This window comes from Musa acuminata, chromosome BXJ3-3, assembly GCF_036884655.1.
Source record: "Musa acuminata AAA Group cultivar baxijiao chromosome BXJ3-3, Cavendish_Baxijiao_AAA, whole genome shotgun sequence".
Lineage (NCBI taxonomy): Eukaryota > Viridiplantae > Streptophyta > Magnoliopsida > Zingiberales > Musaceae > Musa > Musa acuminata.
This window is the reverse complement of record NC_088351.1, coordinates 1,027,190-1,042,911: the sequence shown is the minus strand read 5'-3', so window position 1 is coordinate 1,042,911 and position 15,722 is coordinate 1,027,190. Positions and strand designations below refer to the sequence as shown.

The 15,722-nt window shown below is 41.2% G+C and overlaps 2 protein-coding genes and 1 long non-coding RNA gene across 5 annotated transcripts; 2 read left to right on the top strand and 1 right to left on the bottom strand.

Moving 5' to 3' along the window:
• Positions 1–992: 992 nt before the first annotated feature.
• LOC135632796 (probable flavin-containing monooxygenase 1) lies at positions 993–4,059 on the top strand. The gene is made up of 5 exons (XM_065141576.1): positions 993–1,944; positions 2,019–2,259; positions 2,725–2,903; positions 2,988–3,337; positions 3,416–4,059. The coding sequence occupies exons 1-5, from the start codon at positions 1,282–1,284 to the stop codon at positions 3,762–3,764; spliced, it is 1,782 nt and encodes a 593-aa protein (XP_064997648.1). The 5' UTR covers positions 993–1,281; the 3' UTR covers positions 3,765–4,059.
• Positions 4,060–4,989: 930 nt separating this feature from the next.
• LOC135632703 (uncharacterized) lies at positions 4,990–13,927 on the top strand. 3 transcript variants are annotated; one of them, XR_010494759.1, is made up of 6 exons: positions 4,990–5,257; positions 5,382–5,488; positions 12,413–12,550; positions 12,711–12,760; positions 13,231–13,478; positions 13,577–13,927. It is a non-coding gene; the product is annotated as an uncharacterized LOC135632703 (long non-coding RNA). The 3 variants fall into 3 exon arrangements; XR_010494758.1 differs by having other exon boundaries at positions 4,995–5,488; XR_010494757.1 differs by lacking the exon at positions 5,382–5,488 and having other exon boundaries at positions 4,999–5,257.
• Positions 7,798–9,738, bottom strand: LOC135632702 (uncharacterized). The gene is made up of 2 exons (XM_065141404.1): positions 8,549–9,738; positions 7,798–8,199 (listed from the first exon to the last, which is right to left on the bottom strand). The coding sequence occupies exons 1-2, from the start codon at positions 9,706–9,708 to the stop codon at positions 8,151–8,153; spliced, it is 1,209 nt and encodes a 402-aa protein (XP_064997476.1). The 5' UTR covers positions 9,709–9,738; the 3' UTR covers positions 7,798–8,150.
• Positions 13,928–15,722: the final 1,795 nt, after the last annotated feature.

Below are 15,722 nucleotides of genomic sequence, written 5' to 3'. Positions count from 1 at the left end.
GGATTCAGGGTGACCTTTAATTCATTCAACTCTTAACAGGTTGACCATATTGGTCAATTGCATGTGTTCCTGATGTCATCTGAAGAGGGTTGGAATTTGCCGAGCACAATTACAAACCCTAAGTTGACCACACTTCGGTTGAAGCCAACTTACATGGTATGACAATTCTCCATAGGAATAATAAATACTACGAAGAAGAACAAGGAAAATATTACATGAAATAGGTCACCTAGATCACATCAAGTTTATGACAAATTGACAGTGAAAAGAAAAAAGGTAAATGCCAAGTATTTTGAGGTGAACCATCACATTCTCTGGTCAGCTTCCAAGGCATTTGCTTTGACTTTAGAAGCACAAACTGTGTGTTCTTCTTCATGATTGGCAAGCCATTTGAATCTAAGTAACTCAAGGAATGAGCCAAGATAATTCTATATAAATTTCATGTCACTCTAATGCATTATTAAACTCTTAATTCCCCAAAATTTTTATTTTTATTTTTTATTCGAGCCTAAACCGAATTAGATATCAACATAATCCAAGAACTCTCTTGATATTTATTAATGATATTGACATTTACATATCCAGTGTACTTCTTTTAATCCTTAGCAATGTGACACTAATATCAATCACACCTCTTTTGTCTTTCTCTAAAATGATAACACACAAAGGGTTTAGAATCTTCATGAAGTTATATGTGAGGAAGAAGCACAAATCCATGGAGAGAGAGAGAGAGAGAGAGAGAGTCTAGGAATTGCAAGGAAGATGTGTAGTACAAGTGAGGCTGCAATGAAACATGATCATATCTCTCTCGAGCATGCATGCATGCATGCATGGCTGCAAGTGTTAGGAAGAGATGTACGCTTGTAAACTTGGTTTTCTAATGCGTGAAGACTTGGTTTGTGCCCTTTGAATATGTCGTGGCATTGTCCATCAGTGAGCTTGAAGAAGTAGTCTTCTGATGGATGCCAAATGCACCACCAAGAGAAATCCACTCTTCCTGCCATCCAAATCCGTGGAAGGCCTCCACAAAATCTTTGTAGCCAAGCTGGTCTTGAGGTCAACCCCCACTTGCTGCCAGCTTGAAGCTCCACGATACCATGTTCCAACTTTGAAACAGTCATGGAAATCTCACACCGCTTTCCCCATTACCCCGCACACAACCTTGTGAGGGTGAAGATAAAGAAACCATAAACATCTCAGTGGACTGTTTCAACTGTTCTTGTGATCCCTTTCCATCTTTATTAGTTCTGATTCTTTTTCAGTCTAAATCCAATAGGAATTATGACTGATAACCTGCACCATGGTCAATCGCCGACGACCTTCTTGCCATGGCTATTTATGCTCGTACCTCGCCATGTACATCCTCATGCATTTCACGTGCCTTCTCCCCTTCGTTTGCCTGCGTATATATACACCCCTCATGCCGTGCCCTCCATCCACTACCTTCGTCCCTTTCTCAGAGAGAGAGAGAGAGAGAGAGAGAGAGAGAGAGAGAGGATGGAGAAGAGTGGGACGCCCAGGGTGGCGATAATAGGGGGAGGAATCAGTGGCCTGGCGGCGGCGAAGGAGCTGCGCTGGCTCGAGCCGGTCCTTTTCGAGGCTACGGACTCGATCGGAGGGGTGTGGAGACACTGCTCCTTCCGCTCCACCAGGCTGCAGACGCCGCGGCCGGACTACGAGTTCTCCGACTACCAGTGGGCGGACCGGAACGACCCCACGTTCCCAACCCACTCCGAGATATTGGAGTACCTGCACGGCTACGCCACGCACTTCGACCTGTGGAGGTTCATCGAGCTCGAGACCAAGGTGGTGGAGATCCGCTTCGTCGGCCACGGCGAGACGAAGACCGGCTTCACCGATCTCTGGGGCGACAAGGGACGGCCCATCGCCGACGGACCCGCGTGGGAAGTCGGCGTGGTGACCCCCCGTTCCAACACCGTTCAGGTGCATACCCACTTCTTCTTCCTCTTCCTCTGGCTAGGGTTCGCTCGGCTAACTACAGAGAGCTCCTATTCCAGTGGTGCAAGTTCGAGTTCGTGGTTATGTGCATCGGGAAGTACGGCGACGTCCCCAACTTGCCGACGTTTCCCCGTGGGAAGGGGCCGGAGACCTTCCTAGGGAAGGTATTGCACTCGCTGGATTACTGCAAGCTCGACGACGAAGCCGCCAAATCACTGATGAAGGGTAAGAAGGTCGTCATCATCGGCTACAAGAAGTCCGCCATCGACCTCGCTGTCGAGTGCGCCGAAGCTAACCACGGTACGTACGTAGTGACCACAGCTTCTAACGATATCTCTGTCCCATTAAAGTGACAGTATCACAATACGGAAGGAACACATGTGCGTTAGTGTTTGGATCACAAACGGTCAAACCTGTCCTCTCTCTCTCTCTCTCTCTCTCTTGGTTGGATTATGGCTTTCTGAGAGTTATGCAACAAGTTGCATGCATTAATGACCTTGTCGCGGGCAAGACAGAGAAGCAGCTGACCTAATCTTGGTCAAAGTCAAGACATGAAGAATGAGATGGTGACTGGTTGACTTCCCATTTAAATCTCTATCCAAGAATAAGATTAAGAAGTTGACTTTTGCTAAACTAGCTACCTAACTAACCTTTGCCTGACTTAGTCCCACAGTAAGATACCCAAGCCACCACATTGACTAATGCTTGGAGAAGGTCAAAGCTTGGCAACATGTCTCATCGACTTTTTATGAATGTGATCTGAAGGGAGCGATGGTCAACCTTGCACCATGGTGATAAGGACTCTTCACTGGACCGTTCCCTCTTACTCCATATCGGGTCTGCCGTTCTTCCTGTTCTTCTCGACGAGGCTTTCTCAGTTCCTCCATGAAAGGCCAAACCAAGGTCTCTTCCGGTCTCTTGCCTGCCACCTCTTGTCCCCCTTGGTAATGAATGCTTCACCCTCGTACGCCTCTCCTCTGCTCTATAACATCATCTTAGGGTCCTAACGCTGGGATTCAACGCCACAGAGGAGAGGCGTGTCGAGATTTATCGAGTCCTCTCTGACATGGAAGCTGCCGCTGGAGAAGTATGGGCTGAAGCCAAACCATCCTTTCGTGGAGGACTACGCCTCGTGTCAGATGGCGATCTTGCCGGAGAACTTCTTCGCGGAGGCCGACGAGGGGCGGATCGCGTTCAAGAGGTCGTCGCGGTGGTGCTTCTGGGAAGGCGGGGTCGTCTTGGATGACAACACCAAGCTGGAGGCTGATGTCGTGCTCCTCGCCACCGGATTCGACGGCAAGCAGAAACTGAAGTCGGTGCTTCCGGAGCCTTTCCGCGGACTCATCGTGGACTCATCCGGTGTCATGCCGCTGTATAGGTAAGCTACGGAACGCCGATGATGCAGGGATCGGAGATGAAGAGCTTCTTCTCATGCGGTTTCCTCTGTTAATGGCAGGGGAACGATCCATCCTCTCATCCCGCACATGGCGTTCGTGGGGTACGTCGAGAGCGTGTCGAACCTGCACACGTCGGAGCTACGGTGCAAATGGCTGGGGCGGCTGCTGAGGGGGCACTTCAAGCTGCCGGGGACGGGGGCGATGTTCCGGCAGACCGGCGCGGAGATCGACGTGATGAAGAGGACCACCAGGTTCTACCGCCGCCATTGCATCTCCACCTTCAGCATCAACCACAGCGACGACATGTGCGAGGAGATGGGATGGAGCTCATGGAGGAAGCGCAGTTGGCTCGCCGAGCTCTTCAGCGCATACAACAACCAGGATTACAAGGAAGACGAGAGCCAGTAATGGATCTTCTGCTACATCACCTCTCTCATGTCATCGGCTACAAACCAAGCAACAATTATGTTTCTTTGATGCGAAGATTGATCTTAATAATAAGAGTGATGTCGAGTGAAGAAATGGCTTCAAGCATTTCTGGTTGCCATTAATTGAAGAGATGGGTCGGTGAAGAACCACTACATGATTTCTAATCCGAGTTGGGGGAAGCTAAAGCTGTTTGATTCTTGTCAACCTGTGTTCCTCTGCCGGAGCAGACTGATGTCAGCTACATCACCGAATGCTCAGTTGATCAGCCAATTGTTTGTCGTTCATGTCATTTTTGTTTTACGATCTTCATATCATTCGATTGGAAAATAATTTTCACCACAGCCATATCATCCAAAGAATTCTCAGTTGATCAGCCAATTTGTTTAAGACATAAAATGCACAACTTCTTCTTTTTCCAATCTACAGAAATTTAGTTTAGGGTTCAAAATCACATCCAATAAATTTTTAATAATAGTGTAAAATCTCAAAGACATTGATTAAACGATTATGTACTTACTTGCCAAATCTAATATGATGAACTTTCGACGATCTCAACTGAGTTAACCATTATTGATTTTATTATTTATCTATAATAATAATAATTATTAAGTCGATTGTTTAATATGTTAAGAGGTTAAGATTTTGAGTCCATATTGGAGTTGAGGATTTAGATAAAGACCTTACGATCGTAGATTATAATAGAAATATACTTAATAAAATCTCTCCGATAGACTTAACACTACTTATATGTCATATTCTCATATTAACGAGAATAGTAATAATGAAGACGATAATAATAACGATCATTTCGACCATATAAACCTCAAAGAATAGATCGAGAAGATTACTAATTGCAATCACATTTTTACTATTTATGATTTTTATTTTATTTTATTAAAATATTTTTAAATCATACCTTTGTAAATGGATGAAAATACCTCTTATTTCTCATTATTAGCGATGAACAAGATCAATGATAACAATGTTACTAGCGAAGATGAAATAAGAGATAATTGAGGAATAAAAAAAGTAAAAATAAATCATACTATGATCATAAATAGTAAAAAAAATATTATTATTATTATTTTTAAAAAATATGAATAATAAGAGATTGTCAATAATAAAGGAGTGTAAATAGTAAACCCCTAAACTGAGACTAATAGTAGCTAAACACAGAATTAGGGTGCCAAGTTATATTGTGATGGAAAAGAGAGAGAGAGAGAGAGAGAGCATTCACATGATGATACATTAAGTGATGGTCAGTTGTCGGTACCACTACAATTAATGGGTTTCTTTTGTGGTCTTGAAAACCAGCAAAGCATCTCGACACAAGGGAAGAGATAAAGTTGAAGCGCGGAGGGCAAGCGACAGTGTTCCGTTTCCGGGGATTGGTGGGTGACCCTAATCTGCCTGCTCCACCTCCTTCCACGGCACGGCGATAAAGTGATTGGTGGGAACATGCTCCTCGAGAAGTAAGACCATGCCGACTTAGGTTTTCCATTATCCAACTGTTTCACTGTAGGACCGCTAATCTCCATTTGATCTTTTTCATCGGTTGAGTTGTCATCATCTCAGTTGCTGTTCTTTGAAATGCAGCAAGATGCTTTAAGATCTTTCAGGTGTCCACCATGTTCTATTGTAGCCAAAGCATAATAGCCACAGCATCGCAAGCTTTAGATCTCAAAAATTTTGATGACCTAACAGTAACACCCTCACGACTTTTCATTGCTGATGTGCTTACAAAGTGTTTGATCTTTTTACTGTGCTAGTATATGTGAAGCATCTGATCCCTCAGTGACCTTCCATCTAACGGAAATATTTTTGAGCAAGTTGATTGTTTCTTTTATAGTTTTCTTTTTTTTTAGACACAATATTAGTTTAACGTCGTTGGAATACGATTGTGCTATTGTTCAACTTTGGTATTTGAATGCACCGGAATGATTTTGGATAACATATGATATTGAATCGGTTAAAGTTACATGGATATGATTGTTTGGCTTGCATGATATACTTGTTGGCGGCCACTCGTGGCCTTAAAAGGCTAATTAAATTGGATATGGAAGACAAAAGTAAACCATAAACCTGTTCAACTCATGTGGTTTCTTGATAAATAATGGTGTTACAACTCGATCATGGTGATTTTATTCTGTAGAAGTTGGCAGTTTCACATGACAACTGTGAGAAAAACATAAGAGCTTAGCTTAGTTTTCTTTTTGTTAACGGATAGGAGGAACATAATTTACTCTTTGTAGCTGTATCTCTAAGTATACTGATCTTCTCTGTCACTGCTGCCTCCATGCCTGGCCGCAGAATTAAAAGATTCATGCTGATGTCTGTTCATGAGACGATAAGTATGGAGCATTTTTGTCTAACAAACACGATTTAAGATGCCTTTTGAAAAGCTCCAAGCAAGAGAAGAAGTGGGAAATTAAAGGAGGTTGGAAAGGTGTCTCAGGTTGCTTCGTCAATTTCATGGCCTTTGCTCCAGGTCTTTATGTAGTTAGGGGGACCAAGAGCAGAAGTTGCAGACTAGCATTGCTTAAATGGTATGTTAGTCATTCATTTTACATATCAAGACCCAGTGAAAGAAAAGGGCCCATGAATGCGCTAGATTGGGAGATACTTTCCTGCACCATTGATGGATGATTTTGAAAGAAGTTGATCCTTAAACTTTGTATCTCTGCTCTTGTGCATTCGTGTGACATTTAGTGGAGAAAGACTATGACATGTGTAAAGATTGTGCGTAGGACTTGAAGAGGGTCGTCAAAGTTCACACAAGGCAAGTTAAGGTACCTGAAGATGAAACCAGATTCAACAAAGGTCTTCCTGCTAGAATGAATTGAAGGACTCTACATTGGCAGGCCTTGTGAAAAAAAGTATGAAAAATATCTGGAGAGAATTGCAACAGAATCAAACCAAACCTTACTTTCATAAAGCATATAGAAATTACAACAATAGAAGAATTGTTATCATCAAAGTGCTGTCTCCCAAACTATCACCACCACCTCTGGGGAAGTGAGAAGAGTCATGATCGTGGAGAAATTCAACACTTTCGAACTTTCTTAATTATTCTAGCGAAACCTTCTGTATATTACTTATGCTGCTCTTAATGTTTATCAATCATTTCATCATTCCATATTTTTGGAAACCAAAAACTCAGGTTCATGTAGTTAATGAAGCCATTCTTTTCATTATTCAGTAAAACATCTTTGAAGCATCCAAATTTCTAGATAATTTGAATTGCATACTGTTGTTTGTGGATAATTTAGAGTCTTATGAGTTCTCCGACATGATGAGTTGGTCAGAGCTAGAGGTGGTCAAGGCTAGGTCCATCTAATTTAATCTTAACAATATTGAGGTGAGCTTGGTCTCTACACTGATCTATTGCCCACCTCAATCTTAATCTTGGAAGCAAGATGTAAAGCCATTCATACTGGTCGGTATCAACCAATAATTATTGGTCCAATGATTAACCAGTACATAGGCTGGATGATTTTGTTTGGTATGACCAATAATAGATTGTACTGGGCAATAAACCTGCTGCTCGATGTACTGACACTTACCTTTTTTTTTTTTTCCTTTTAATCTTATCCAAGAGATTGAACCCTTTACTCCAACCTCATCCGGGTAGCCCATCTGCTTTGCCACCCCTCATCTGTGTTGCGGCCCCTTGTCCTCCTTATCCAATTGTGTCCTTGGCCGGTGAGGTCGCCGTCACCTTCAAGCATTGACTTCTTCAGCCTCAACTTGTGAGGTCCTCGCCCGACCTTGAATGATATTGTACAGGCAGCAAGTCCTAGATAATGGTTTTGGCCATACTGACACTTGGTGCACCACTGGTGCCATTATCGTATCAGTCTAACCACCGATAGATACCCATATTAGATCGAGATTTTAATTCTTGCTTAGAAGTGCATTACATTAAGACAAGGAACAAGTACCAAATGACTCATGAACCCATTGCTTTTTTAAGGCTTCAATTTCTCATCAACAGAAAAAATAGAAAACGTGTGGATCAAGGCCACCTAGAATTCTCCTACTGTTGGTACATTGCCGTATATTGGGTTTTCTCTCTCACTAATCCAATTCTCTTCTTTTGATCACAAAGTCTTGCAGGTGGTAGGTGGGATTAGCATCTAAACAATTTATCATATTTCTAGCCTTTCTTTTGATCATAATGCTTATAATGAACAATTGACAAACAAAAGATCTGGTTTGCTCTTTCCCCATTACATTTTACTCTGCATGTGCTTGCCATGATATTTTTAACATGGTCATTTATTGAAAATATGAAAAATGGAAAAAAAAAAAAAACTATGACAATAGTGATGATGAATCATCCTTTATAAAAAATGATAAGCCTCACTATAGTATCCATTCTCCATTCCAATCTTTGATTTCTCCGGTGTCAAAGCTGCAGGAAGGGATAAAAACAATATTTGAAATAAGTTAGTCCTAGCGTAAAGCAGTAACTACATAAACAAAAAATCCTTCAGATGATAAAATTCTATAAGCCAGGTACATTAAAATTTAGTGGTCCTGTCTAGCTGTCATATCAAACCTGTTTTCTTGCTTAGATGAAGCTTTATGTATTAACTAAGGCATGTCATCGAGAATTTGATTTTTAGCAGTATTAGTAAGATCTTAGTATTCATAGACAACCAAGTAGTGTAGCAAGGATGCTGTCAGGAAACCAAACTGCAATTAATAAATTCCTAAAGACATTCTTTATCTAAATCTACAAAGTGAAAATTTTCTGTTACCATGGAAAGGCAGCATCATGCATGTAGTCCTCTTCATTGTAGTCGCTATTCATATGTGGTTGGAAGAGGCAAGACTCTTTAGCATCCCCTTCATTACTCAACCAAGATGGCATGTTGAATACCTCATTGAACATTTGAAAACCTGCTTCATGTGGATCTTCCTTTTCACATAGGCCATCCTCCATGTTTTTGAGGTACTTACTCCACCATGCTGTTGTCATCAAGTTCATCTTGTCATTCCACTCCATGTCATGCTGTTCTCCAATCAAACGGATCTCTGCAATTTCATCATCATCCATCATTGGATGCAATGACACTGGTGCAGGATCCAATGGAACCCCAGAGGCCTGGCAGGAAATCTTTGAGATACATGGTATTTTGATGCTTGACATGATACTAGCAGAAGAATTTGAACAAGATGATGGCTGGATTGATGGTTTCCTATTGAGGTTGTTGCAAAAGGACTCGTCTTTATTGTTGAACCTTTGAAGGCTGAGATTTAAGCCTAATGGTTGATTGGGCAAAGGGATGTTGAGGTCATCAGAGATGGATAGTCGTGTAATTGGTGGATAAATCCAAGAGTAAGAAGGGTAAGTAAAGGGTGACAATTTGGTGTTGTGGGCGTAGTTAGGAAATGTGTTGTTAGGAGTATAAATCCTAGAATTTCTCCTATACTCATTCAGCTCCTGCTGCAACTCCTCTAGCACTGCTGGAGATAGCTCCAGAGTTGGAGAAGGTGATGGATTCTGTTGTTGTTGTTGTTGTTGTTGCTGCTGCTGTTTCTGCTGCTGCTGCTGCTGTTGCTCATTTGCTTGTTTCATGGTAGCTCTATGAAGTTTAAGTGCAGTCACAATCTCTCTCCTAGCCTCTGCCATATTAAGTAATCTTTCTTGGTAAGGCCTACTGGTACGGAGTCGTCTTCTCACCTGTTTCTTTCGTAGCAAAGCTTTCATTGATGATGGTGGTGATTGTTGCTGTTGAGTGTCACCAAGGCGCTCACCATCTTTAGCGATGTCTTGAGAAGATTCACCTGCACTTGCCCCATCTCTAGACTTTGATTTCATGGGATCTTTGGTCCTTGAAGAGCTCAGCTGCTTGACAAGACTACGGATGTAGGCACCAGACAGTTGAGGCTCTTGTAACTTGGGCTCCACCTCCATGCTCCTGTTGCTATGCTTGGAAGAGGAGCTCCTTCTCATCTCTCTCACTCCCTGTGGTATTCTTAAAACCAAAGATGGCAAGGAATGGAAAGGGAGGGTGAAATTAAAGAATCATGAACAGAACAGAGCAGGCTTTCTATCCTGATGGATGCCTCATGGGTTGCCATAAATAGTAGAAGACATTCTAGGATGTCTTGTGCTTTTCCACGTTCGTGAGGTTAAGAGTCCTCGTTCATGATCAGTTTGGTACTTGAATGTGACTTTTTAGCATTTAACAAGTTCCTAGCAGCTGAACATGTAAAAAATGTAAGCTTATATTGCAGAAGGTGCACTTTGTTCTTATGACCATATAGAGTAACAACAACTGTACCACACGGTGCCCATTCATGTATATGTAGCTACATACATACAAACATATGTACATAAATATGTATATCAAATAGAAATAAGATAATGACTGTTAAACAGAAAGCATAATGATGAATAAATTGTCATGTTGACCAAAGTAAAATTAAATTTCTTTATAATTTGAATGACAATCATGCACGGTTTGATTTGAACTGTTAGTGTGATGTCTTTGCTATGTGTCAGTTTCCCTAGTAATTCATCGGAACAGTTTGTCATAAAATAAATTTGTTTACATACATGGGCAGAGAACTGATAACTCCCCTATTATATCTGGATATATGGCTATGGGGCATCTGTTTTACCCATGTATGGATGTTAAAAACATTAGTTCTCAATAAGAAATCCAGATTTAGGAAAAAAGGTAAAATACAAATGGAGAAAGTTAATTCAAAATTTTAAATAATGTGCCACATTGCCTTACTGCGTTCTTTGTTCTGACCAACCCATGGACCTGTGAACTGGTGGGGCAGATGCATGGAGTCACCAGCTAACCCTGTACATTATATATTTGTTCATCGTTATCCTTGTACAGATAAAAAAGGACGAACCCGTTCAAGTCTTTAGTAAATTCTTTGGCATATTATGAGTTCAGTAAATCTTTTACAGATAAGTTCATATGGTCATTCGGCATCATTTAATAAAATGTATTTAGTGTGTTACATGCATTAACTCTATTGCTGATGTTAGTTGACCTGATTGAGATCGACCTTATCAACAGAACATAATGACAGAGTAGAGACTAAAAGGGTTGCCAAAATGTGGTCCCTTGTCATAAGTTTTGACAGCCTATTCATACTGAAACGCCACAGCAGGTGGACCATCAAGCAAATGCATGGTTGTCATTGTTAGGCATTTAAGCAAGAACACCACTCTTGAGGCTTGTCTCCCTTGGTGTGGATGGTTGGGTCCACATTTGTTGCTAATGTGGTCCCATGTATCGGTCCTACCTTTCTCCGATCAGGTTGACAATGGCACATGGCAGCATGCAAGAGGACGAGGTGAAGGTGCTGCTTTGGCAGCTTCAGGCTAAGGGGGGTTTCAACCAACCTAGTCCAACACAGACTGGCCATTCAAGCCCCCAGAGCCACACTGTAGAAGCCCCAAGGGGACTTTTGAGTCATGAAAATGATCCCATCTTAGCTTCTCATTTATTGGGCACATTCATGACTATATCTAGGATTCTCATTAGGCGCAGGCCTCTCTTGCGAGACTCTCAGAAGAGTCTGGTCCCCTTGCAAAGAAGGGATGGTCGTGGTGGTGGGGGTGGGGGTGGACCATGCCATCATAGCACATTTACCACCACAACCAACAGATGATGATAAGGATAATTATGTTATAATTGTTAGCTTCTAGGGGCTTCTGGGGACCGAGAAAGTTTCAGCCTTGATCAAAGACCATTTGATCTTTCTTTCATGGGGTTTTAGCAAAGTGTACTTACTTGAGACAACAGAAGGCTTACTGTAATAAATTTCCAGTCAACTTTCCTCCTAACAATCGCTAGATTGTTTGCATGGATGTTTGGCGTGATTGATAACCAATTGGGCGATGGGAACCAAGGAGGGTGTGAATTGAGTTAGGATGCTGGATAGATTCTTCAGCCTAAAGTAATGATCTTTACAATCCTTGGTGCCAATAGAAAAGGAGGACCACTTGGTCATCATGACAGCCAATGCATGCTTGGTCATGGTTGTACTTAACATCACATAATGGATAATGAAATAGACAGAGTCAAAGAAGATAGGATTATTCAACTTATGAAATGAATTGATAGCCTCCAAAACATTGAATGTTGTTCAAGTTCCAATTCAAGGAGACTGGAGGTAGAGAAAAATTAAAAGAACTGTTAAAATATAATGAATGAACCATATTTAGATGTAATTTGTTTAGGTAGTATGGAAGAGACTATGAAAAAAAATTGTGGAACCAAAGGCTACTATATTAAGATTTATTAGGACAACCAATGCAAATTCCAGAAGAAAATCACATACTTGAAAGAAAGTACAAATAAATATGTTATAGCAATCTACATGTATGGACACATGACTAACTCATCTGGGTGATTCTTTTGACTTATGAGGTTGATGAAAACTGATGTTTTGATGAGCACAAGAAGGATGTGTTGAAGAATTCACGGAACATTCTGAGCTGCCAAAAAGTCGTGAAACAATCCACCTAACCACACAAGAAATTTTGAGCTAAAGATATATTTCTAACATGCCAATAAATGTTATCCTGAGAATTTTATCATGCGACATCTTATGCGACTTGATTACTTTTGACTTTTCCATATGTCCAGGTACGGTTGAAACGGTGGTGAGATATACAATCATTGTATAAACAGATGGCAGGAGAAATGCATGTATATCTTCTAGTGCCAGACAGGTATATATGCTTCATTCACCATGGTGGCTGCTGCTGCAAGATTGATGCCCAGGTAAGTTTTTCAGACATAGGTTATAGAAGTTTTTCTTTTTTTGCAAAAATATGATGTCAGAAGCATTCCCTTTTTCAGACTTGTGAAAACTAAACATATTCCCAACTCCTATATCACTTAAATTTACACGTTAATGTTTCATTTTTGTGAAAATATACAGGTGTTATATGCTTCACCATGGTGCCTACAGCTATAAAGACTAATGTCCAGGTAAGTTTTTTAGACAGGTTTCAGTAGTTATTTTTGCAAAAATATGATTTCAAAGGCATACCCTTTATGCGACGAGTTGGTGCACAAAATTGTACATGTTTCATCGTCCAACATGAATGTTTGCGACAAAAAAGCTTATGTTTCACTTAAGTTTTGGTTGCCATCTGCTTTAGCTAAACCTGTAAAACTGCTAAATTTGCATCTAAACTCATTTTTCTTGGTGCCTCTTATTTAACAGCAGTCTAAGAATTTGAAATTTCATCTTGCCCGTTTTGCACAATCTATATCTATCTGAAAATGGCAACTGAGGCCTATTGTTTCTTCTTCTTGTTCCCTTAAATTATGGTGTACTAAGAAAAGAAAAAGATCATCTGAAGAAAGATGTATGGAAACTGAGAGCTTTATGCTACCATGAATAACTTCAAAGACTTCACTACGGAATGAACTATGAATATTTTTCACCTTTCTAGGGTTTTGGATTCTCCAATTTTCCATCATGCTCGGGTGGTTGACTCAGATAACCAGATGTTGACGGATTTGCCTGCCCTCCATTGTGGTACAGAAGGATTGGAAATCCTGCCTTCCACTAAGTCTTGTCACAATCTCAAAGTCACCAAATCCTGCACGAACCTCGAAGCATGATGGATGTTGATCATGTATCAGTATCAGGATGGACATGCTGGAGGACCCTAACTCAGTGACAAAAGCCATCTTCAAGGTATACTGGGACTTGGATCTCTCATGGTGGTCGTTTCATTTGGACTTCTCAAGTGCCATAGTCTGCTCATCGTTGTATTGTGTTGTTTCATTTCGCAGCTGCTTGGTTTAGGACCTGGCGGTCTTGCTATTAGTCTGCTGCACTCATTGGCTGAAACCCCCCAACTGTTGATGGATTGTTGCAGACTGATATATAATAGCTTGGAAGATTGGCTTCTTCTCTGTGATGTACCTCCTTCAAAACAAGAAGTTTCAGGTTTGTCTCCTCTTTTGGTTCCTGTCTTAGCGGCGATGCAAAACGAACGATCTTGATGAACATGCATCACGTAGTGAACTGTGTGGTTTGTAATGATGTGGTCTCTCGTAGGTTTGATGTGATGAGATTGAGATTTATGGGACTTTTGAGTGACCATATATCATATCTATTATAAAAGTAAAATATATTACGTATTATATATAGCAGTGGAGTTTCTCACATATATGTATGTACTTCTTTGCATATGGGACCCTCAACGAGTGATTACCTCCTCCGTTAACAAGGGAGGTAGGAGAACGGGTAGCCCTGAAAGGTAGGAAAAAAATTGTTCTCGTCAGAAGAAAGGTTGATTATACTCACCTCACGGAGGAAGAATAACAACGCCACTGCTTCTTCGATACCACTTCACTACTGCCTTACGAGAGGCGAGAGGTAAGTTCACCAGCGATGGTAATGTGGCGCGGCGGTTTCGAAGTTTGCCGCCATGGATTCAGGTTCTGATCACTCGTGGTGAGTGCAAGACACGAGAATTTGAATTGACTAGTTGCCATCTTAATGTTTTTTGTGCTCTTATCGCCCGACTTATGAGCGGTAAGTTCACCGAGAGACCGTAACGTCATGTTCTCTTCCAACGTCGGTGCCTATTTAAGTGGAAACAGTCCAAGCTTTTCTTGGCATCTTCGCGGCGTTCGGGTGTTACGAAGGACAAAGAGAGGGGTAAGATTTCCGGTGTGGCTTCGATTTCGCCTTTGTTTCTTTATCCAACGTCTTTCTTATATGGATCATTCCTTGTTCTTTTGGTGTTTTCTTCTTCTTCCTGAAATTCTTGGAAGGATCGGCGAGTCGTCCTTTGTTTCTTCTATGTTTCCTCCCCCTCCTTTGCACGTATCGAGATCTGCGTAGGCTTTCTTCGTCTTGGATGCTGATCTGGTAAGTTTTCTCGAGCCGATGGTTTTCCCGGATGAAATTATCCTGTTGGACTTTTCTGAGAACGAAGTTGGGTTGAAGTTAATTGGTTTTCAGATCGGAATCTTGTTATAAGCTCTATATGGTTCGCATCTGGATGACGAAGTTGTATTTAAGCTAATTGGTTTTGAGATCGAGAATATTCCTAGATCTTTTGGTGTCTTCTTCTCTTCCTCGAGTTTCTTGGGAGGATCGGCGAGTCGTCCATTGTTTCGTATGTTTCTCTCCCCCTCTTTGCTCGTATGGAGATCTGCGTAGGTTTTCCCGGATGAATTGATCCTGTCGGCTTTTTCTGAGAACGAAGTTGGATTTAATAAGCTTGGTTTTCAGATCGGAATCTTGTTATAAGTTTTATATGGTTCGCATCTGGATGAAGAATTTGGATTTAAGCTGATTGGTTTTGAGATCGAGAATCTTGTCTTGAGCGATATATGGTTCGCATCTGATGCAATCGGCGCTGTTATTGTGCCACGCAGCGATGTCACGGGATCGGCCGTGTTTTAGCTCGTTTTCCATGTCCGTCTTTCATTGCCGATCAAATCGGTGGAAGGATTCGAAATCAGAGATTCCGTAGCATTTAATTATGAGTCCTAGGGTTTTGGAAGGTTACATGGACAGCTCACAGGAGGCTGCCATGCTCGAAGTCTTGTGATGCCCAGGAGAGTTATGGTAACCCTAACATTCTTAAATCTTGATTCGCATATTAAACATGATTTTGACAACATGAATAAGGCAAGCGATATGTATTCTTGATATCGCAGTATGCCATGAAGCAACCCCATGAAAGTAAATGTAGTTTATCATGAGATTTCCTTTTAATATGACAGAAACCAAAGATATCTCGTAAGTTAAACAATGAAATGCCGTGACTTATATTTTAGTTTAGTTTCTCACCGTCATTCATGATCATGATAATAGTGGTACGCAAGAATAGGAATTTGTAATAGGGTTACAATATTTATTTATATATAATAACTTAGCCATCTATATGTTTGAATGTTAGTTACGTAATGAGATTTTTTG